The 24,773-nt window shown below is 43.6% G+C and overlaps 2 protein-coding genes across 2 annotated transcripts; both read right to left on the bottom strand.

Annotated features, from left to right (window-relative positions):
* Positions 1-2,459: 2,459 nt before the first annotated feature.
* Positions 2,460-5,404, bottom strand: LOC140542187 (transmembrane protein 17A). The gene is made up of 4 exons (XM_072665071.1): positions 5,275-5,404; positions 3,726-3,832; positions 2,967-3,080; positions 2,460-2,762 (listed from the first exon to the last, which is right to left on the bottom strand). The coding sequence occupies exons 1-4, from the start codon at positions 5,402-5,404 to the stop codon at positions 2,460-2,462; spliced, it is 654 nt and encodes a 217-aa protein (XP_072521172.1).
* A 1,304-nt stretch (positions 5,405-6,708) lies between these two features.
* selenoe (selenoprotein e) lies at positions 6,709-10,686 on the bottom strand. Its single transcript, XM_072664927.1, has 4 exons — positions 10,548-10,686; positions 9,082-9,158; positions 7,264-7,342; positions 6,709-7,002 (listed from the first exon to the last, which is right to left on the bottom strand). The coding sequence occupies exons 1-4, from the start codon at positions 10,662-10,664 to the stop codon at positions 6,859-6,861; spliced, it is 417 nt and encodes a 138-aa protein (XP_072521028.1). The 5' UTR covers positions 10,665-10,686; the 3' UTR covers positions 6,709-6,858.
* Between the last annotated feature and the right edge of the window lie 14,087 nt (positions 10,687-24,773).

The raw sequence follows: 24,773 nt of genomic DNA, 5'->3' as shown, positions 1-24,773 counted from the left end.
GATATAATGTGAGTCTGGCAGGGCTTCTTTACGTTGCATCCAAATTCCATGAAGATTGGACCAGTAGAAATGCTCCAGAATTTCCACTGACTTCCACTGAAAGTTAAGAAGGTTTTTGCCTTCTCCTGTGTTCTTCTGTTTGGAGATGCAAGGTTTTTGCATGAGAATGATGAGATATATATGACTGTCCTCCACAAGATGCAGACCTCTCCCATGGCCAGTCCATGCCTGGAGCTCTATTTAGCGATTCATATTAAGGAATGTAGAGGGGAGAGCTTGTTTAGCTGTTGTTTAGCTTAATGGTTTGCCAGGTAATAGCTATGATATTGTAAGTTGTATCCCAGGTGGTTGCTATGGGGTTGCTACTAAGTGATTGCTATGGTGTTGCTTAGTGGTATGCAAGCCAATTGGTATGGTGTCCCAAGTGTTTGTGAATGGGTTACTTTGATGTTGCTAGGTAGTTGCTACAGTGTTGCTTAGCGGTTGCTATGGTATGTCAAGTGGTTGCTCTGGGGTTTCTATTGTGTTGCTAGGGTGTTGCTTAGTGGTGTGATTTGGTGCCACAGGTGCTATTAGTTGTGGTGTTAGTTTGATTGAGACATCCTAACCAATGGAAGAGCTTGTTTCGCTGTATCTGCCCGGATACCAAGGGTTACAAAACCCTGATTGGACAATTTATTTCTATTTAACGTTTTACAGATGTCACCCTTTTGTGTCCAACCATGAGATTAGTACTGTAACATTTCTACACCCTAAAATCTAAACTCCCGGACAGAAATAATTCCCCATGCCTGTTTGAGGTGGTAGTGACTTCAGGCTCCAGCTGAGATTTCTGCAACTGCTGGTAGACCCATATGACCGTCAGCTTCCATACGCCTTCCACACACCCCACTTGTATTTATAGCCGATCATCCCCATGCAGCGCCATCTACAGGTGCCTGAAGTTACTACCACCTGACTACAACTGACCGGCACCTGCGGACGAAGCTACAGCAGATAGACACTGATTCAATGACCAGGTGTTTACTGGACGACGTACGCTGACAGCAGCACCATCTGTCAGTACCGTAGCCATTAAGCCTATGCCATGTGTTTCCTCATCTCTTTCTCTCAGGCATCCATCACACACACATCTCACAATGTCCAAACTGTCCAGGTATTCTGATTGCAGCAGCGATTTAACTGACACCGAAACTATTATCAGAGTGGGAAGACTGACAGGCCACTCTGAAGACGCCCACCTTTCCCACTCGGCCTGGGAAATAATCGCTACACTGCCTGTTTAAAGCGGAATATCGGTCTGTAATAAACCATTCCTAACGGATTTGTAGGGTTCTGTCAGAAACCCGACAAAAGCGGCGGTAATATAAAGGAAATGAAAAGGAATAAGTGACAGTCAAAACCGAGAGAGAGAGAGAGAATACGTTTCTTACTCATTAAACCAGGGACTAGTGGTATTCCCCACCGCAGTGTGTGTGTGTGTGTGTGTGTGTGTGTGTGTGTGTGTGTGTGTGTGTGTGTGTGTGTGTGTGTGCCGCATGGGATCTGGTTTGATGAGTCATCCCCTGAATGTTTATTGGCTTTAGGGGCTGCCTGGAATTGCCACAGCTTTACTGCACCACCAAGTGGCCAGCAGGGGAATTACACAACCAACACGAGACGCTTCACAGTACAGCAGTCAGTCAGAATCTTCTCATATCTGAGGACAGTGGTCTGTGGTGGTCTCTAAAAGCCACTCTTGGTTCGAAAACCCTGAATACTCACATTTTAAAGTGCAAATAAACTCTGACTACTGTTTTTCTTTTCATATTCAACAATGTTCACACTCACACTGTCCCATAATAACCACTTCACATTGATAAATCACAGGTTTGCTGTTCAAATCCTCACTAGTATGAGGAGCAAATCTAGTAGAGCGCCTCCCTCCTGGACAGTAGAGACAGTTACTCCAACAATAGCAAGGTTTGCTCTGTTTTAACACCCTTGATTCCAGAAGAAACAATGAAGGGGCAGGTGTCCCAATACTTTTGTCCATGTAGTGTTTTATTTGGTTATGACCTAACTGCTTAAAAGATAATGTGGACTGTATGGGTTTATGAGAGGGAGGAGGGGAAGTGTAGACACACAATTAACCCTTTTCTGCACATGGCCTGAGACTCGCCTGTAGTGGGTGTTCTAATAATAGCAGTCAGTGAGCAGATGCTTCGAGGAGTTTGGTTTGAGACGTTTTCAAGGAAGATTACATTAAAAAGAAGAAATAAAATCATGTATTTTGTCATGTTATGAATCAAAACAAATATATACATTTATTTTTATTATTATTATTACTATTAGGTATGTTTTTATATGTACACATGCATTATAAACAGGAAAGCAGTGCATATAAGCTACTTGTAACACAATGACCTCCACACATATATATATATATATATATATATAGATATACACACACACACTGATCACTGGGGCTGGATGTCTCTGACAGGCAGCATGGGCAACACACTCCTGGCGCCGAAGACTGACAGTGTTTCTGTGGCGTGGAGGCCAAACTGCCTGAGGTGAAACTGCAGGGCCAGTTTTCGGGTCATGACCCGCAGAGCCATGAAAGAGGTGGACACTTCGCCCAGCAGAAAGGCCAGATACAGAGAGTGCACCGCCCGCTCCAAAGGGAGAATCAGCAGCCCTTCGTCAGTGAGGAAGAAGAGGAGGATGGGCAGCTGGAAGAGGAAGGAGATCAGCCAGAAACCGGCCAGCTCTGGGACCTGAAATCAGAGAGGGATGAAAAACTGTGGGCCTTACCCACCCAGAGATAACAAGGCCAATTACACTCTCTATAGCACTCCTCCCAGCATCACTAGGAATCAAACTCGTAATATCTTAATAAAAGGGCCAGAAACACACACACACACACACACACACACACACACACACACACACTTTCCTCTAATAACTTCTTCCTACGTTACCTTTTCTTTCAGGTTTCCAACATAACCCAGGTAGACACGGACCACCTCAAATAAGCTAATTAGCACCATTCCCATCACCATCAGACACTGGTAGTATCCTGGCAGCATGGAGAACTGAGTAGAAAGCAAAAAAGTTCTTCAGCTTCAACACAATTACTGTCAGTCCTCATTATTTGATGGTAAGATAAATACAACAGCTCAGGGAGGGAAGCATTCCAGTCTTCATGTTTCAAAGTAATATTGTTTACTACGCTCATTAGGCCAGATTTTACTGGGTGTACCCGCTCAAAGTCAGTTATGGCCAATTTTTTAAATGTATTCATTATTTCCTGCTTCGTAGAGATGCGAAACAAGGGAAGGAATTGATAACATTGGTGTTTGAAAGCAGACAAATCCTCAGGGCCTTCTAGAGCTTCAGAGAAGGCCCAATGATTCCTTTAACAACAAGCTCTCCCATTGGCTAGGCCTTTAGTTTGCCAACACCATTAGAATGTGACCGAGGAATTAGTCAGTTCAGTCCATTCTCAGACATGGGGAAAACAGCAGAAGCAGCTCTGTGACAGTACATGGCTAACATACCACTAGAAGGCATCCTATAGGCAGAGATCAGCACTATTGTAATGGTGAGACTTGCTTTTAGGCCCCAAACTGATAGCCTAGCTCTTAAGCATGTTATTGAATGGTAAACAATGGTAATAACACTAGATGTCTAAGGGCTAAAGACATGCATTTCTGCAAGTATTGGAAGGACAAAGACACCTTTAAGTCCAGCATGACGACCTCAGAGATCCACCAGAATGGGAAGAAGAACATGTTAAAGTAGAGAAGCATCTGTAGAGGAAGGTGAGATGAGACTTCACTGCAAACTGGACAGAAGAAGAAGGTCATGGGTGAAGAACATGTCCAGGTCAGCCTCAAATCATAAGACATCTGCAGTTTATGCTTAATCAAGGGCTCGACTGGGAACAACCTCAACAAAAGCTTGATGCTTATGGAGTAAGCCTTAAAGGCTTAGGTCAGGCGCTATAAAATGCTTATGTGGGCATCATGGAGCCTTAAAAAAGCTGGCCGTTAGTAAAGTGTCACCAGATGAAAAAATCTGACCAATCTGATTGGTCTACATGCAGTCGATTAGCCAGTACCTGTTTGTTTGGAGTTTGGAGATGGTAAGATGGTAAGATGATAACAGGCTAACCTTGCTAACAAACACTGGACAACGGCTGTCACCAATCGCATCTCTGGAAATACACACCCACAAATGCCCCCAGGGGGCTCTGAATGGTCCAGCGGACTCAGGCGCTGTCGATGTTCTATGATCAGAGGATCGCTGGTTCGAATCCCGGTCATGCTGTTAGGCATCAGCAGCCGATTCCCTAAGAGAGCACAATTGTCCTTGTTGTCTCCAGGGTGGGTAGATGGCCTCACTGGTGTCATGGTCACTTTAAATGCACCCAGATTTCATTTGATTGGCGCAAACAACACGACCACGACTTGATTTTAGTCTAGAAAAACATTACACTTCTCCAAAAAGCAAAATGCTATGTGGGTGATGATGTAGTTCTAGGTTAAATGGTCTAAATAAAGCCACGTTCCATTTGAACTTGGATGTCAGTTTTCCTAATTCCAAGTAGGAATTTCAACTGGAACGTCGGATTTCCTACTCAGAAAGTTGAGAGAGCCTCACCAACCCAAAGTTCAAAATCCAATATGGCCGCACCACACATCAGCAGTACTAAACACAGTAGGATTGTACAGCTTATTAGCACTTCTATCTGTATTTGTGTCTTATTAAATAAGCCATACACACAGTACCACCCCTCTTCCAATTCTGGACGTGTCTCCATGGTGTAGTGAAGCCAAAACACCTCATATTGTGTTGTTACCAACTGGTACCTGGGGTAATGCGAACCTGAGGCATAAAAAAGAGGACGATTCACCATAAAACATCGGTAAATGACTCTACAAACCAGTGGATCAAGTCTTCAGCTAATTTCGAAATGGTGTACAGTTATCTGAATATTTATCTGAAACATGGTCAACTCGAGTATGAGGCCTTTCCCAGCTCCGATGTCCAACGTCCGAGGTAAATGAAACGCAGAAAATGAAGTCCAGTGTTTATTAGCAACTAGCCAAGCCAAGCAATGAATGAGGTTGAATGAATTTACAAAAACCAAAGATGGCATGGCCACCTGAGTGCGTTTAGTTAAAGACTAGTCAAGGCTATATTTTGATGGCCTTAACTGCAGGACTGCAAGGCTTATGTCAAGGGCTAATTAGCAAAGTTTGCTTCGTTCAGATTTGACCTCACCTTCATCCTCCACACTGTGCTCCCTTAGATCACCGCTGTCCCTCGTTCTGTTGTTAATAAACACTGAGCTGCTAGCATGTGCCAGACCCACTCTCAGGTTCTGGGGTATGGGGGTGTAAAACACAGGCATTTTTAGCCTATCCTGAAAGCTCCACCATCGCTGCTGCGCTCAGTGCCTCGGAGGCACTACGGCTCGCTTTGTGTCGGCCGAGATTAGCAGCAGGGGAAGAGCGCTAACCAGATTAAATCTGAGGAGGCAGCCCGTCTGACAGCGGATTAGCGTTAGCCTCGCATCTGCCTCCACTCCTCCTTACCGACGTCTGGATTGTAATTAAATGTGTCAAATATGACGAGTGCTTAGCAATTAGCAAACCGGTTCCTGGACAGTGGTTATCAGACACTTTTGTTTGGAGACAAAAATTCTCTCAATTAGATCTGTCATTAGATCTGACAGGATCAGTGGCTTGTTAAGAAATTCTCATTATCCTTAGGGTGCTGGGACGATGCTGCTTTCCGGAGATGGCAGTCGCTTCATTTAGTCTTCGGAGAAACGCTCAGACGGCCCCGTTCCACTTTACACCTCATTTTACTGTAAGATAATGAATATCCAAGGGTTCTGATCACTGGTGAGGGGTGTGTTGGTGAAGGTGCTATATGAGATTAACCTCCCCCGAGATGTGAATGGACCCAGATGGATTTTTCCACATTCACCCCCTCATATCTGTGGGTTTCTGAACCCAAAACATGACTATTTCCCCAATCCACATCTCTTTATCTCTCATAAAATATAAATTTACATTTGCTGCTACTGTGCCAATTGATATACACTATGTCCAAAAGTTTGCAGACACCTGCTCTTCCAGAGTCACTTTTTTACTCTAAATGGGGACTTGCTGCAGCCTCTCTACTTCTGCAAAGGTCTTATACTAGATTTTGGGACATTGCTGTAAGAACTTGATGGCACTCAGCCATGGTCAGGTACTGATAATGGATGATTAGTTATCATGGCCCTAACCTAAACCTTAACCTTGACCTCAACCCAAAACCTATTCCCAACCATCATCATGAGCCCCTTATTCTCAACCTCTTTCTAAGGTGAACATCTACAGTTTTGACCTCGGACTCTGCAAATAAAGTGAAGAACAGATGAATTCAGTAGAAGTCTAAACATTTCCAATCCAATCTAAAAACCTTAGCTTTTCTCTCCGACTCTGACTAGCACTCTTCACTAAAGCCAAGGCTATAAAGCCCTTCGTTTTACAAATCAACAAAGTTCAGCATATATATGCAATATATTTAGCCTAGATTAGCAGTTCTGAGGCGCGAACAGAATGACCACACTGCAGTTTTTAAGCCATGGCTGATTTCCCCCGAACAATGGCAATTTGTCATGTGACTAAATAAAGACAGCTACCTCCAATCATTTCCAAAACGTTTATTGTAAAAACGTATTAATATGCTGAAAGCATTAGCTGCACCAAGCCATCAGTGTCTCGGCCCAGAACCTGACCCTGTTTTGGAAGCCTTGAGGTCCTGGGCGTCATTATTGTGCTGGGTGCAGTTACAGCAGTCAGCCAACAGAGGTCACAGTTCGTCTCGTGGTGCCTTCAGAGGGAAGTTCTGAAATTCCTCAGGGACCTCCTCGCCTTTTTTTGACCTCTTATAGAAGCCCAGAGAGTCCAGGAGATTGCTGATCTCATCCGCCTTCATCTTCTTTACTTTAACGGTCTGAGGACGGGGGGGGGAGAACACAGGCTTTCTTGTTAAAGAGCTTTTGAGGTTCTGATGTTGTGCTTTCCCACAGGAAACCGCAGAAGACAGCGGTGGTGCTGAGTAGGCATTCTGAAAGTTCATCGTAATGTCCTTCCGAATGCGTCTTGTCTTTGGTTTCTTATTATATACTGTATGATGTTTCAGTGTTAACAGATGAGGAACCTAATCTAGCTAAGGGAAAGGGACGCAATTAGGAATAAGTAAAGAGTGACTTACTTTCACCACCTCATCCTTGTCATTGTAGAAGATAAGGCGGGGTTTTTTTTCTTCTCCTGAATCGTACTCCAGGTTATGACTTTAACAGATGGTTAAAGCAAATAGATCCACTCAAAGAAAGACATAATAATATATATAATATACTAACGTAATACGCCACAACACTCAAAACACCACCAAACTCTGAATGCACCAATAGATTTTAATGTCCATGATATTCAGCAACTTCCACCGCTTTAGCTGTCTACTAAGCCAGAATTTTGCTACCACTGCATTGGATTAAACCCAGAATAAGGTCACAACAGCCCACCGTGAAATGCCTAAAAGTCTAAATAAGTGAATTATGAACTACGGTTTTGAAGAAAAACTTGTTTTTCCATTAATATTAGCTTTTAAAATCTACCAAAACCCTTCAATGGTTAATTTGATGTATGTGAAGGGTTCTGATCACTGGTGAGGGGAGTGTTGGTGAAGGTGCTGTATGAGATTAACCTCCCCCGAGATGTGAATAGACCCAGATGGATTTTTCCACATTCACCTCCTCATATCTGTGGGTTCCTGAACCCAAAACATTAATATTTCCTCAATTCATATCTCTTTATCTCTCATAATTAAATTTGCAGCTACTATGTCAATTGATATACACTATATGTCCAAAAGTTTGCAGACACCTGCTCTTCCAGAGTCACTTTTACTCTAAATCAAGGGTAATAATAGGGAGTCTCCTTCTCCTTTGCTGCAGCCTCTCTACTTCTGCAAAGGCCTAAAAACTATTTTACAATGTTTTTACATTAAAAATAGCTTTTAAAATCCACCAAAACCCTTCAATGGTTAATTTGGTTTGCGAATATGCATTAGCTATCCATACAATATGTTAAATTTAGCATATAATCAGTAATTATGCTTTAGAATAGGCAGAAGTTCATCTCTGTGGCGTCCAAATATTTGTGGACACCCCTTCTAACAAATTAATTCAGCTATTTTAACATAACCTAGGTTGCACCCATTGCAAAAAGACAGACCACTTTGATTGCCCTGCCAATAGAATAGGACTCCCTGGAGCAGATCAATATGAGCCTATTAACGCCTTCTTCCCTGGACAGTAACAAAAGCAGGACAAGCCTGAGCAGGTGTCCCAATACTTTTGTCAATATAGAATATATAAAAGGGTACATACAACTAAGAAGAAAATCTTGTTTTTATGTTTACAAGTTGTTGAAAGTCACACTTTAACTAGTGGAATTAACTAGTGATGTGGGAGGGGCTATGAAGGAGAAGTCTCGCTGTGATTGGATGGGCTGGACAGCATTTTCAGTCCTCTGACTGGCTAGCAACAGACAACAGCAAGGACATGTAGAAGAACACAGCCTGAACCAGCTGTTCTTGTCCCTTCATTTTAACAACATAATGGTACAGAAGTAATCTAAAAGTTGTTAGGGGGCCCCCTGGTGGCCACAGGGCCCTAAACAGCAGCTCAGGTCAGCTGTTTAGATGTTAGAAACTCATGAAGAACGCAGCTGATTTGTCTACATCACCTATTACACACTGGCTTCAAACATGGCTCAGCCAATCAGATTTTAGAACCATTTTCTCATTTTATAGGGATAAACCTAATCCCACTTCATGTAAGAGTCCACAAATCACTTCAGACCTCCACTGGGGCTGCAAATCGACATCTGACCTGACTAACTCTTGAGCTCTCCTCCTAAGACCCTCCAGTGAGGAAGCCTAAAGCTGTGCCTGAACTTCACAGCAAACCAGAGCTTTACAGAATCAGAGCAGGCACTTTCATGCAAATCCATGCTAATGTGAGGATACTACAGGGCCCAGCGCTCCATCAGGAAGTTGTAGAGCTCGGGCATCTTCTTTATGGATCATCCCACCACACTGGGGGCCTGGAGAGGAAATAATCCATCAGCAGAGAGATAAAGGATACGGAAGCAGAGGGCATAGTATCATTAGAACAATGCAGTCTGGCGCAGGGTGGAGATCCAGAGTAGCAATATGGAGAGGAACAGTTTTAGTGAGGACATAGCAATAATCAGCCATAACATTAAAACCACAGCATTCATCATCTAATCATCTGGTTATAAATACATCTCCCATGTAGTGGGATATATCGGGCAGCAGGTGAACAGTCAGTTCTTGAAGGTAATGTGTTGTTAAAAGCAGGAAAAATGGGCAAGCATACGGATCTGAGACACTTTGACAAGAGCCAAACTACTAGACGACTAGACGACTGGGCCAAACATCTCCAAAACATCAGGCAGGTCCTGTGGGGTGTTCCTGGTATGCAGCGGTCAGTACCTACCAAAAGCAAGTGTTCCAAGGAAGGACAAATGGTGGCAGATAACACAGGACACCTTCAGAAGTCTTATGAAGTCCATGCCTACATGATTTAATGTTATGGCTGATTTGGTGTATGACCTCCTAGAAGACTTTCCTAGAAATCAATTAAATTAAGGTACAATTAGCTTAAAATAAACACTTCATTGGTTTAATTGGTTCAATCGATCCAAAAGAAAGCCTAGGAAAGTTCTCAGACTGTAGGTGCTGAGAAGCTGGCATGCAGTACTGCCACTAGAAGGGTAAGGATGACTGGCTTCACCGATTTATGTGACCAGTCAGGAAAGTGCCGGGCCTCCAGCTTTGCCACACCTGAAAACAGACGCCTGTGCCGGCCAACGTTGCTTTTAAAAATGATGAAAGAATACAGCCCCATCTACCTACCTGGAGAGAGCACAGCCAATTGTGCTCTTACAGACTCCTGTCGCTTATGGCAAAGCAACATGGCTCAAGATTCGAATTCATGACCCCCAGGCCACGAATTTGTACATTAGCACATAGCACATTAGCATATAGCACATTAGCCTGCTCAGCCATTGGAGCTGAAGCTGTTACTTTTTGTCACTGTCCCATGAAAAAACTTGTGCCTCCATTTTTGCTGTTTTGATATAATGTAAAACTGGCAGATGTTCTTTACATTGCGTCCAAATCTTATGAGGAATGGACCAATGGAAATGCTTCTCTATTGTAAGTTAAGGGTTTTTCCTTCTCCTGTAAAGATGCCATGTTTGGAGATACAAGGTTTTTCTAAGACAGCCACGAGATGTTATTGTTCTTCAAGTTTTACATCTTCTGCAGTCATTAACAATCCTTTTATTTAAAGATGGGTCCATGCTACTCTACCCACAACAGTTTCTTAATGGAGATGATGTGATGCCAAGGTGTTTCACCTGGCATGGATCGTCAAGGTGGCAACAAATCCTCTATCAAACACTCACCAGCAGTTTACCTCTGGCTATAATGAGTTTTCCCTGCCCAGCTGGAGTCTCGGATGTGTTCTCTGCCGCCTTTCCCACGGCGCAGAAGGTCAGGAGTACCAGCAGTGAGAGCCACATGCCGTGATCTTGCAGTAATGGATCTGTGTGAGGGGCTTTGGGGTGGACTACAGGTGCACTGATAAACCCTTGTGGGCGGGCATGTGGCGAAAAGCGATTGGCCCGCATTGTGAGCAGCGCTGTCAGATCTTCTACATGGAAGACTTTGGGTGAAACCAATGAATGTTCCTGAAGGTTCTGGAAAGTTCCTGAAAATCCTGAGTTTTAGGAATTCTACAGTATATTATATAATTTTGTAGTTATAAAATAGTTTTAATGTCTGAGGTTCACCTCTACAGTTTAAGCAGTGGAAGCTTATCATCGCTGTAGCTCCAAAATGACAACTTTACAGGAGAAGGAAAAAACCTTCCTCACGTTCAATAGAAGTCAATGTAAAATGATTGCATCCCAGGTCATTTTGGAGCATTTCCATTGGTCCGTTCATCATCAGATTTGGGCAAAATGTGAAGAACAACTGCCAGATTCACATTGTCAAAGTGAAAAACTGCAAAAATGGAGATGCAAGTTTGATTGATTTACTATAATTAGCATTATACACCCCCAGAGCCTACTAGTATAGCATCACACACCTACTTCAGACTGTGCTGAGTTATGTACAATAAAATATGCTTTTATGGCACTATGACACAACATCACCTGTGAAAGTGATAACAACAACAACAGAGAAATGCCTTTTGGCTTCATAGCTGCTGCTACTGCTACTTTTTTAGCCCATGTTTATAGATCAGAGTCCATCATAGAGTCAGAAATCTCATAAACTAGTCTATTAGAGATTACCCATTTAATTAACCTCCTAACACCACAGAGTGTGAAGCCTGACTCTTGGGCTAACTCTCGAGTGCAGGGTCAAAAGGAGCCCCTGCACACCTGGACGTTTATCAGTGTTTCCCACAGTCCAGTGCACTACACTGGAGTTAATGTGTAAGGTGGTCAGGGCCTCTGGAAGCTGACATCACTCTCAGATCTTCCACATGGAAGACTTTCAGTGAAACCCATGAGAGTTCCTGAAGTTCCTGAGTTTTAGGAATTGTATCGGAACATTCTGCTGAAGCTACAAAGCTAATGTAGCTAATAAGCAGTGGAAGCTTATTGTTCTCCAAAATTATAACTTTCAATGGAAGTCAATGTAAAAAGTCTATTGGCCCGTACACCACAGACAAAATGTGGACGTAGGGGACGTAAAAAGGACGTAAAGGCAGAGTATGCTGAGTTTCTGCGGACCCTGGCACATGAAAAAGCTGCGATCACGAGTCCTGGTTCACGTGGAAACCCGTATTGCATCAGCTGTCTTCCCCAGTGTGAACAGAGCAGTGGTGTACGTTATCACAGCCATGCATGTGGCGGCTAGTGTCTCCTAAGCGTGAGAACAGCTCTGCGACACGCGACCTCTCGTGGCCTATTGCTTCATGGATTCAGGTCGCATGCAGCTTACATAACGGAACAGGAGAGCCAACACCTCAGAGAACAGGCCGTGCGTTTACAGCGGGTCACCAACAGAGGGCGCTGCTGTACTGGTGTGGATCGCCTGCTCAGAAGAGGACTTCCTCTCAGTTTACCACAGTTTTGTTTTCAGTGAAAATAAATGCAGTCTACAGGAATGCTGCAGGACAACCAGCATGCTTCATCATCATCATCATCATCATCATCTCTCTCAATCTCTCACTCGCCATCCCTGTCTGTCACTGATGCGTGTGTGAAGATGGGTCAGATGATAGAGTTGCCTCCAGAGGTTCTCTACAGCACTGAGATTAAATTCAACTGTTTTATATAGCAGCATTTAGAGAAAGAACACACACACACACACACAATACATATATAGAGAGAGAGCGCAAGAGTGAGAGAGATAGAAATGGAGAATGGGAGAGAAAAATAGAGAGAGAGAGAGAGACACTTAGATGGAGATATAATTAGAGAAGAGCGAGTGAGCGAGAGTTAGAAATGAGTGTGTGAGAGAGAGAGAGAGAGAGAGAGAGAATTAGAGAAGAGAGAGTGAGCGAGAGTTAGAAATGAGTGTGTGAGAGAGAGAGAGAATTAGAGAAGAGAGAGTGAGCGAGAGTTAGAAATGAGTGTGTGTGAGAGAGAGAGAATTAGAGAAGAGAGAGTGAGCGAGAGTTAGAAATGAGTGTGTGTGAGAGAGAGAGAATTAGAGAAGAGAGAGTGAGCGAGAGTTAGAAATGAGTGTGTGAGAGAGAGAGAGAGAATTAGAGAAGAGAGAGTGAGCGAGAGTTAGAAATGAGTGTGTGAGAGAGAGAGAGAGAGAATTAGAGAAGAGAGGGTGAGCGAGAGTTAGAAATGAGTGTGTGTGTGAGAGAGAGAGAGAATTAGAGAAGAGAGAGTGAGCGAGAGTTAGAAATGAGTGTGTGTGTGTGAGAGAGAGAGAATTAGAGAAGAGAGAGTGAGCGAGAGTTAGAAATGAGTGTGTGTGAGAGAGAGAGAGAGAGAGAGAGAATTAGAGAAGAGAGAGTGAGCGAGAGTTAGAAATGAGTGTGTGTGAGAGAGGGACGGAGAATTAGAGAAGAGAGAGTGAGCGAGAGTTAGAAATGAGTGTGTGTGTGAGAGAGGGACGGAGAATTAGAGAGCTATGTGCAATGAAAGAGACTTGGAGAGGGCGAGAGTAAGAGAGAGAGAGAGAGAGAGAGAGAGAGAGAATAAAAGTGAGTGAATATAGGAGTGGGGAGGGGTAAAGTGAATGAGAGAGAATTTGAGAGAGGGGGAGAGAGATTATTAGCGAGAGAGAGAGAATCAGTAAGTTTGAGAGAGAGAGAGAGGTGGTTCGTTGGTGTTATGTAACTGCGTCACTGTGGGAACCACATCTTCAGTGCAGAACATCTACAGAGCTCCACTGCTCACCGTCCACACCTCCACCCTTCCATTAAAGAGCCCGGATCCTCAGCGTTCCTCCTTTCTCTCCACCTGAGGTCAACTTAGACCTTTGTGTGGTCATTTCCATCACTGCTTTCCCACCTCTCTCTAATTAGAGTATTCTGATACTCTATAAAGGTTTATACTGTGTACACTATTTGGACAAAAATATTCGGACACCTGCTCACTCATTGGTTCTTCTGAAATCAAGAGTATTAAAAACATTGATCCTGCTTTTGTTAGAGGGAACTGTCTCTCCAGTCCAGGGAAGAAGGCTTTGTGCTAGATTTTGGAGGCGCACTGCTGTGAGGATTTGATTGCAATCAGCAGCTGGACCATCGCCACCCACCACTTCATCACCCCCAACCTCTCAAAAGTATTGGATGGCGCACCATCCATCATTCCAGAGAACACAGTCAGTTAGTTCCACTGCTCCACAGCTTAATGCTTAATGCATGTTTATCTGCTTTAGAGGGTCCTATTATATTGGCAGTACTTCTCTACAAGAACCAGGCAAGCTGTGTGTGTGTGTATGTTTTCACATCAGCAATGGGTGCAACTTAAAGTAGCTGAAGAATGCATTCATTTGAAAGGGTGTCCACAAACCTTTGGACATGTCTTTTGTGTTGATATGTTGTTGATGTTTTTGGAACCTCAAACCCTCCTAAAGCCCCTTGTATCTGGTTTAGGATCAAACACAACCAGGCTCATCCGGCCTCTCTTTCCACCCATACACACACACACACACACACACACACACACACACACCTAACTGTCATCATCTGTTCTCCTGCATACACAACAAGCAGAAGCCATTTCCTCCAGACCCTCTCTTCTCCTTCTACTTTTCTCCAGACTCAGCGTTTAGGTATGGCTTCCCACTGTTTCCAACAAATGCTTACTGTTTGATCCTGAAGGTCTGGATGCTTTGGATGCACTCATGGACATGGACACACACACAGACACACACACACACACACACGTACAATTTGTTCTTTGTTTTTTCCATAAACAAAGCTGATTGAAGATGACAGTTTGTTTAAGATTATAAAATTCAAGGATAGAGGAAGCAGCATCTTCTCCAAACACACGTATAAATGTCTGGTACCCCTAGACACACACACACACACACACACACACACACACACAGACAGATTAGTTTTTACATTTAGTTGTTGGAAATATAGCATTTCTATTGGTCCATTCAAGAGTTTTTGTATATATACTCTCTTTATACTGTGTCCAAAAGTTTGTGGACACCCCTTCTAATAAATGCATTCAGCTACTTTAGATAAAAGTTACAGATCCAGGGGTTCATGGACACAGTGAGTTGTGGTAAACTACGATGCTGGTGCTGTTACCCCACAGCTGGATGGTGGAACAAACGGATGCCCATGTCTGTGCTACCTTCTGGCTGTCTCCTTTTAGTTAGGCTGTTATTGTCAGATCTGCCATCTGAGTTGTCAGCCACACTCTGATACTGTTCACATTTCTTCTCCGCAGCTGGTAAATGTGGCATCAAGCCAAACAAGATGAAAATGTGAGTGAGATGCTCACATCCTGTAGTCCTACAGGTAAACATTGAGAAGCAGAGTCCTGCAGTGAGGTGAGGATGAATCCACCCCAGAGGCCCCAGAGCAGGACAGCGGGCAAAATGTCATGGGGGGTGTATTATAGCATGATAGGATCCAATAAATGAACTTGTATAAGCAACAAGCAGACAGCAGGGGGCAGCTCAACACATTGGAGAAAATTCTGATGCGTTTAGGAGTTTGAATAGACTGATGTTCGGCCTGTAAAGGAAGTAAATTAGAGAGACTGCAGTACCAAGTACCAGGTGTTCATAAAAACGCTACATCAGACAGTCCAGTGCATTGATGGATTATCCAGTATATTGCAGTGCATTATTGTGCACTATACCTGAAAGTAGTGCACTACATACTACATAGGACACTTACTCCAACAAAAGCAGGATAATCGCTTGACTTCTGAAGAAACAACGAATGAGCAGGTGTCCCAAGACTTTTGTCCATGTAGCGCACATGTACTGACACTATTCCAAGCGCAACCTTAATTTTAACCTCTATAACCAAACTGAAATGCTCTTGTTCTTTTCAGTTTTCAATGAATGAACATATCGTTTCTATCCAATGAAAAGCACGTATGTCCATTTTTGTCCATTTTTAGTTTTAGTTTTTTGGAATGGACCAATAGAAATGCTCCAAAATGACTTTGATATTTTTACATTGACGTCCATTGAACATTTTATTCCCCTTCTCCTCAAAAGTTGCTGTTTTTCATATATCATTGACAACACACTGATATAATAAATAAATAAATAATAATAAATAAATAGACTCCGCCTCTTTCTGATAGAATTGTATTCAGAAAGGCCGCATTGCTGCTCATTAGAGCTTCCACACAACACTGTTAGATAAGAGAGGCACACAGCAATTTCCCTTTGGCCTGACTGGCCTTACATTATCTTTAAACACGCAGTTTCAGCCTGTATTATATTCCTGCTTCAACCCCAGATTTCCTCCCCGCTGCGCCCTGAGCTCCAGAGAGAGAGAGAGAGAGAGAGAGAGAGGAAAACGGCCCGAAAAGAGCCGTGTTTACATATTTAGAGCCGAGGGCACATAAGTTGCGGTGGTGACATCACCACACCGGATATAGGCTGGTTAGAGTCCCACCACACACACAAATACACACACATGCTTGTTTTTAGACCTTGTCAGGGTGCAGGATCACACATACAGTGTATCCCATTGGTGATCAGTGACCGTTTTACTGTAGAAGCTCCAGATCTCATCAGAACAGATAAAGCAGGTGAACAGAAATCCAGTAAAAAGGAGAAACAAGAGCTTCTCATTCTGAAGAAAGAAAGTAGTGACATCCTGTCTGTGAGCTAGTCTGAAGAACAGAGCTCGGTTCCTCCAGGTTTCTCCTGGACGTCCCCCAGTCCAGCCAGCACAGCGTGGAGGATGTGTTCAACTCCATCAGCAGCAGCAGCAGCAGCAGCTCACCTGATTTACCATCATTAAGCCCTGATTTACCACCAAACCAGGTGTTGATCTGAGGAGAACTCTAAATAATACTAGACTCCATGAGAGAGGAGAACTTTGGAGATGTTCTTATGATGAACACAGTGATGGAGAACCACCACCACTTTCTGTAGGAGTGTTTTACTGAGCTAATAAACACTTACTGTCCAGATAAGACATTAAAACAACTAATTTTATGTAAAACAAAATATACATGATTAAAGCACCATCAGAAATGCTCCAGATTTCCACTGAAGGCCTTTCTGTTATTTTCCTGTAAATCTTTTTTAAGAAGAATTTTAGAGACCTGAAGATTTGCTCTGACAGGGACAATATGTACCTATATTGAATAATCATATGTAATAATAATATATATGTCATAATGGTATATATTAGGTTAACTAGAAACCCGACCTGAGCATCAGGAGCCAAAATCAGCTCAATCTCAGTCACTTTCCAAAGCCAGCAGCAGCATGTTCGTGTCATTTTGGTTTAGTCAGAACAGATTTGTCCTGAAAACGTACAAAAACAAGCAGGCGCACACACACCCCCTCACACAGGCCGTCCAGAGCTGACCACAGCAGAGGTGATTTGCAGAGAGCTGAGGGGAGAGGACTACTGCAGCAACGCCACAGCTCTAATCTAACACTGATAATGAGAAACACATGCTCGCTCGCTCACTCGCTCACTCTCTGCAACAACTGGAGCCCGGAGAGAGAGACCGAGAGAGAGAGAGGGAGAGAAAGCGAGAAAGAGACATAGACAAGGAGACAGACATTATGAAAGTCATACAGAGAGTGTGAGGGAAACCGAGAGTGAGACTGAAACAACCAGACAGAGACAGAAACCGAGTCAGAGAGAAAGAAACTGAGAGACAGAGACAGACAGACAGTGATTTTCTTTTTTTTCTTTTTTTTTAAATGTATTTTCTTTCTCTTTTTCACTGTTTGTCAGAGACAGAGAAAGACAGACAGAAACAGTCAGACAGGATCCGAGTCAGAGAGACAGAAACCGAGAGACACAGACAGATAGAGAGACAGAAACAGTGAGAAAGAGATGAAAACAGAGTCAGAGAGACAGACAATAAGAGAGACACAGACATACAGACAGAAATGGTGAGAGACAGAAAATGAGACAGAGAGAGACAGAAACAGCCAGGCAGAAAGAATCAGAGACAGAATCAGAGAGACAAAAACTGAGACAGAGACAGAAACGGTCAAAGAGAGAGAAAATGAGAGACAGAAACTGAGACAGAGACAGAAACGGTCAAAGAGAGAGAAAATGAGAGACAGAAACTGAGACAGAGACAGAAACGGTCAAAGAGAGAGAAAATGAGAGACAGAAACTGAGACAGAGACAGAAACTGTCAAAGAGAGAGAAAATGAGACAGAAACTGAGACAGAGACAGAATTGGAAAAAGAGAGACAGAAACTGAGACAGAGACAGAAACTGAGACAGAGACAGAATCGGTCAAAGAGAGAGAAAAAGAGAGACAGAAACTGAGACAGAGACAGAAACTGTCAAAGAGAGAGAAAATGAGACAGAAACTGAGACAGAGACAGAATTGGAAAAAGAGAGACAGAAACTGAGACAGAGACAGAAACTGAGACAGAGACAGAAACTGTCAAAGAGAGAGAAAATGAGACAGAAACTGAGACAGAGACAAACTGAGACAGAGACAGAATCGGTCAAAGAGAGAGAAAATGAGAGACAGAAACGGTCAAAGAGAGAGAAAATGAGACAGAAACTGAGACAGAGACAGGGAGAGAGACACACACAGAGAAATAGAGAGTGTGTGTGTCTGTTGTAATGGGTTGGGGTGTGTGTGTGTGTGTGTGTGAGGGGGGGGGGGGGGGTAGAGTATCAGAAGGTATAAGCAGCCAGTTCTCTAAGTCTGGGCTCTGTTCGCTCTGCAGTGAGTCCAGTGTGTTCTCCTGCTGACCGCTGAGCAGAGGTGGTGGGGTAGTGAGTGAGCACCCTGCAGCCAATCAGAGTGAAGTATCTCCAGCCCCTCATTAAAACTTCCTCCTGTATTACTGCTCAGCTCCCCCCGTCCTGCGCCGCCTGACCTCGCTGGCGCTGAGCGTTCGTAAAGGGGAAATGACTCTCCATTTTCTCTCCATTTTTGGATGCAATTTTCGCTCACGTTGCCGAGGAGACACGATTACAGAACCGGCCTCCCTCTCTCTCTCTCTCTCTCTCGCTCACACACACACACTCTCTCTCCCTCTCTCTGTTCCTTTCTCAGACCTAGTTTTTTTGAGAGGCTGTCCTCTCTGAGTATTTGAAACCTGAAACCTGGATCAGCCACACGACTTCCTCTACAGAGAGAGAGAGGGAGGGATATGGGGGGGGGGAGGTCTGTTTTCCGTTAGAGCCAGATCCTCTTTAATAAACTCGGTACAAAATTATGCTGACAAAAGGGGAAAAAAACAGAAGAGCGATCGGGAGGTGCAGACGACTCATTGTGGAGCGTTTATCCCCCTCACTTACAGCCTCGGTTCAGTTCAGCCCGGTCCAGTTCACAAACACACTGACGCAATCTTCAGCAGGACCTTTTACGAGGTTCTTCAAACTTATAAACTACATGTCCAAATGTTTGTGGACAGCGGTTTGCAGATTGTCTAGTCCCTGTAGAAAAGATGTACTGCCAATAGAATAGGACACTCTGGAGTGATGGGTGGTGCTCCTGCCAATACTTTTGGATAGGATGAGTTGAGGAGTTCGTTTAGGATGAGGTGGGGTGCTGACCATCCAACATCCTCCCCTTCCCTGGGATGTGCTTTGAGGAACCTTCAAGGAACCTTTGTCTTCTAAAATCCTTTTCTTGAAGCACCTTAAGAGGTTCCTTCACAGTTTCAGATTGAATAACCTCCAAAAGTACTTCTAGGATCTTATACTTCTAACAGTGTAGACAGTTATTCTGACAAAAGCAGGATAAGCTCTTGTTTAATACCCACAATGAAGCAGCAGGTGTCCCAATACTTTTGTCCATATAGTTTATATCTCTGGATCTTTTGAGGACTATACTTTGGACATCTCATTTTGTACTTTGGGGGCCTGTATGGGCAGCCCGACTGGAAATCAGAACGCCTTGTTCCTTGGGTTTCACGTTGGCCTCACATATGGATGCCCCCCAGGGGCCCACTAGGGTCGGTGATGCGACCAGGATGGGTTGTTTACTGCATACGGAGCCTAGCTGAGATTAAGGCCATGTGAGGTTAAGGAGGGCTGTAATAATGGGGCCCGTTTGGGGAGCTCAACTCAAACCCATTCAGAGCCTATGCCCACCTGGAAGCCACCTAGCCTATGTTAAACACATGTGAGCGCCCCCATGAGCATGTTGTCTGAGATACTTGAGAAAGAGGGCAGGAGGGAGTTAAACGTACATCATATCACATGTTAAGGCTATGGCCAATCTGCTATGGTGGGAAGCAGTTTGACCAAAGGCTGCATGTAGATGTAGGTATATGTAGACCAATATTGGCAGTAAGAAGGCGGGACTTAAGCAATTTGACTAATGGCTGCATGTAGATGCAGGTCAATTCGGCCTACATTTGGATCGATTTGGAGGACGCCACTGCTGTATCCTTCCTGGCCCTTGGTTATCCCCAGCTCTTTGGAACGCAGCGACTGTAGAAGCAAACCCTGATCTACATTTACATTTAAGGCATTTAGCAGACGCTCTTATCTAGAGCGACTTACAAAAGTGCTTTGCTATTTACCCAAGAAAAACCTCAGCTAGTGTGAATAGACTAATAATTTAAAGATCCTCTAAGTTTAGACTCTAACACAAGTCAGTAAGGTGACCATAGTACTCTGCTATTCACCCAAGTATTCTCAGAAGAGGAGGGCTGTTTGAAGACAGCGAGCGTTGGACTCTGCTTGAAGCTGGAAGGGCTCTTGGTGCAGATCTGCTTTTGACCATCGCCATCAAGTATGGAGGGGCTGGACCGTTCTTGGCTTTGTAGGCCAGCATCAAGGTTTTGATATGAAATCAGGGTGAGATCCTGGGCATTTTATACAATTTGGAAATCCGCCAAGACACATTTTTCACATCCCAGAAAGAGGACGCATGGTCACCCTACTGTGTGGTTTAGATCCTATGGGTTTAGAGCCTATGGTTAGGTCTCCGAACCTTGTCCTTGTTTAAGTATTGGTGGGATGTGTGAAAGTGGGGCCAGATGGGGGTCTTCAGGTCTTCAGGCATGGATTTGTCTCCAGTTAAAATAGTGTCAAGTTGTCCTATGTTTTTGATAAATGTGAAAATGGTACCCTGGACTTTTGGCCCATACTGTAACAATCCGTACTTTTACCGAATCCAAAAAACAGCCTCTCTGTGATGCCAGAACGAGCCACTGCATTTCAAATCATGCTGTTTAAAGACGTTTGACATTTCATCGGAAAACGGCCAACGGGCCTGAAAATGAAGGCGTTTGCTGGCTGCGACAGTTTCAGCTTTTAATTACTGCATATTTAAGGCTAAATCAGGGCATTTTACATCAGTGTGAGTTCAGTAGTTTTGGCTGGTAATGATATATTACCCACACACACACACATGCGTGAGCTCACTGCTGCTACTCTGTATGCTAAAGTGCTGATCTCAGCGATTTGTGGTGAGAGGCCCGTGCGAGGGCCAAATGCCTTCCAGTAAAAAAACCTCTCATGGTGAGGGCATGGACACGTAGGCTGTTCTGCACACGCTCTGGAGAAATTACGGCACTGATGCGGCACGGTTAGCATCAGGCGTTACCGTGCTGGAGCCCAGTGATTCAAAACATGCTAAAACAACAAAGCTGGCATGCTCATAAATCTTCTCACAGTCAAACACACACTTTCTGCTTGCAGTGGGAATCACTGGAACTTCACAGCTACAGTAAGCAGTATTTTTATATCGGAGGAAAAAACAGCCTTGATGATTCAGCCTGTGTGGTGCAGCATGTTTAGCTAGCATGCTTTAATCTCAGGCTTAGCCTGTCTGGTTTTAGCTATGTAGCCCATTTAAGCCCATATAAGCACCATAAGCATATATATATATATATATATATATATATATATATATATATATATATATATATATATATATATATATATACACCATAAGCATATATATATGTATATATATATATGTATATATATATATATATATATATATATATATATATATATAAGCACATTATATTTGTTGTTATAGTCTATGGGGTTTAGTCTCCGGTTTTGCTTGTATGGTTGAGTCTATGGTGTAAGTGTATATAGCCTGCATGGCTTAGCCTATATAGTGTAGTCTCTGGTTTCATCTGTTTTGTGCAGTCAACGAAGCCCATACAGTTTAGTCTCTGGGCTAGCCTGTATGGCTTAGTATATAAAGCCTGTATGGTTTGGTCTTTTGTTTAGCCTACATAGCCCACATGGTTTAATTTCAGGTTTAGCCTATAATATATAGCCTGAATGGTTTAGCCTATGCAGTCTATGTACGGTTTGTGTATGGTTTAACCCATATGGCATGAATGGTTAAGGTCCTGACTTACCTGTAGAGGTAAGGTCTCCAGTTTGGCATGGATGGTTTAGCCTGTATAGATTAGTGTCTAGTTTAGTTTGTATGGCTTAGCCTGTATAGTTTAGTCTCTAGTTTGGTTTAGATGATGGTTTAGTCTCAAGTTTTGATTTTAATAGTTTAGCTCATATAGTTTAGTCTCTAGTTTGACATGGATGGTTTAGCCTGTATAGTTTAGTTTCTAGTCTGGTTTCTATGGTTAAACCTGTATAGATTAGTGTCAGGTTTAGTTTGTATGATTTAGTCTGTATAATTCAGTCTCTAGTTGGGTCTATTTTGTACTCTAGTTTAATGGATTAGTTTGTAAAGGTTTGGTCTCTATTATGGTTTAGACGATATGGTGTAGTCTCAAGTTGTAGTTTTAATGGATTAGTATGGTTTAGTCTGTATGGTCTAGTCTCATGTTTAGTTTGTATAGTTTATGCTATTGTTTTTTAATAGTTTGGTCTCTAGTAAGGCTTTGCTGTACATCCCAGGAACTGCTGGACTTCAAAACGATCTTGCCATCTCCTTTGAGAGCTCACTGGTCACTCCATCTACAGAAGCTCGAAGTCTTGGTGTAGTCATGGATGATCAGTTATCGTTCTCAAGTCATGTCACAAACGTAACTCGGTCATGCAGATTTCTCCTGTACAACATCCGGAGAATTCGACCCTTCCTCTCTAGAGAGGCCACCCAGGTGCTCAGATGTTCAGTCTCTCGTCACTTCAAGACTTGACTACTGCAGCTCTTTTCTGGCTGGTCTCCCTCTGCGCACCATCAGGCCCCTGCAACTCATCCAGAATGTAGCGGCACGGGTCGTCTTCAACATTCCTGAATTCAGCCATGTCTCTCCACTGCTGCGTTCTCTCCACTGGCTTCCTGTAGCTGCTGCCCAGGTCATCAGATTCAGAACCCTGATGCTGGTCTACAAAGCTAAGACTGGACCAGCCAGCCCCTCCGTACTTGATGGCAATGGTCAAAAGCTGATCTGCACCAAGAGCCCTTCCAGCTTCAAGTACGGCTCGGCTCGACCCGCCATCCCTCAAAATCCACGGAAGACGAGCGTCCAGGCTGTTTTCTGTCCTGCACCGAAGTGGTGGAACGAACTTCCCCTGGGTGTCCGAACAGCAGAGTCCAACGCTCACTGTCTTCAAACCCAGACTGAAGACCCTCCTCTTCTGAGAATACCTGGGTGAATAGTAGAGTGGTCTCCTTACTGACTTGTGTTTAGAAGTGTCTAAACTTAGAGGATCTTTAAATTATTAGTCTATTTAAACTAGCTGAGGTTTTTCTTGGGTAAACAGCAAAGCACTTTTGTAAGTCGCTCTGGAGAAGAGCGTCTGCTAAATGCCTTTAATGTAAAAGCTTGAATGGTTTTGGTCTGTATAGTTAAGTTTTTAGTGTGGTTGATATGGTTTAGTTTGGTCTCTAGTTTCATTGTAATGGTTTAGTCTGTATCATTCAGGCTTTAGGCTTTGATTTCTATGGTTTACCACAGGTCTAGCACAGGTAAGGACCAGCACATACAGTAGCTTGTATGGTTTGGTCTAGCCTGTGTAATTTAACAAGCTAATCCATGTGCTTCATGTGCTGAATGCTGCTTCACCACACACACAGAACAGTTCTCTGTATCAGGCGAGCAGGGCCTACGTCACCCCCTACCGTAATCTCAGACTCGTAACTTGGAGCAACATAAAAAAAAAGAGGGGGGTTGGGGGGTGGGGGTCTGCCCCCTTCTCAGGCGTAACTCTACCCCGGCCTTCTTTCTGCTTTGCATTGCAGAAAATATTTGTCTTTTTCCCCTTCACTCATAAATTTCTTTCTTTCTTTTTTTTTTTTCTTCCACAGGGGCTGAAATAGCTACCAGATGTGGAAGCAATCTGTTCCTGTTGCTATGGCGACGGCCGGGTCCTGAATAGGCTCCTGGTTATGGGGGGAGGCTGTTTTGGACGACCTGGAACTCGACTGGAGATCAAAATCCCAGAGAGAGAGAGAGAGAGAGAGAGAGAGATGCTTAGACTAGTGTTCAGTATGCCATGTTACCACTGTACCGTCCGCCCCTCTCTCTCTCTCTCTCTTTCTCTGTCAGCAAACCCTTGACTCCCATGACATGTGTGGTCCTTGTGTTTCGTCTGTTGTGATCCGTGTGTGTGTGTGTGTGTGCGCGCGCATCTGTCTAGCCTGACTTTGTTTGCAAACAGATTCAATCCTTGAGAGCATCTCTCGCAGAGGTGAGGTCAAATGAAAAAAAAAAACACACAAAGGATACACACACACACACTGTTTATCACAGTGTTTACTTTAGCACTGCACTGTTAAAAGTAGAAGATCCTTGAGGAACTTTTGGTGGTTCTTCAGTTTGAAACTGTGGAGGAACCTCTTGAGGTGCTTTGAGGAACATGCCCCCACATGGGCATGTTAGCTGGGACATATCCTATAGGTCCTCTTACCACATTCCCACTGGACTGAAGGTCCACAGAATAAAAATTAGGGATATAACCGAAGTGGGATATGTCCAGAGCATAGTCCTCAAAAAATCCAGAGAGACAACACATGGACAAAAGTATTGGGACACCTCGTTCATTGTCGGTATTAAAAAAAGAGCTTATCCTGCTTTTGTCGGAATTGCCATCTTTACATTGTTTTTGAGAAACTTTTTCCAGGTTC

The sequence above is a fragment of the Salminus brasiliensis genome, chromosome 20 (genome assembly GCF_030463535.1).
Source record: "Salminus brasiliensis chromosome 20, fSalBra1.hap2, whole genome shotgun sequence".
NCBI lineage: Eukaryota > Metazoa > Chordata > Actinopteri > Characiformes > Bryconidae > Salminus > Salminus brasiliensis.
The sequence above is the reverse complement of the archived record's forward strand: the minus strand, read 5'-3'. Positions and strand labels throughout refer to the sequence as shown.

What these genes read in the sequence shown, in the direction of transcription:
- LOC140542187 (XM_072665071.1), bottom strand. Translation starts at nt 5,404, where the DNA reads ATGCCTGTGTTTTACACCCCCATACCCCAGAACCTGAGAGTGGGTCTG. An exon ending in TCGTCATGCTGGACTTAAAG is followed by an intron (nt 3,081 to 3,725) that starts GTGTCTTTGTCC and finishes CTTTCTACTCAG; the next exon opens with TTCTCCATGCTGCCAGGATA. An exon ending in TTGGAAACCTGAAAGAAAAG is followed by an intron (nt 2,763 to 2,966) that starts GTAACGTAGGAA and finishes CTCTGATTTCAG; the next exon opens with GTCCCAGAGCTGGCCGGTTT.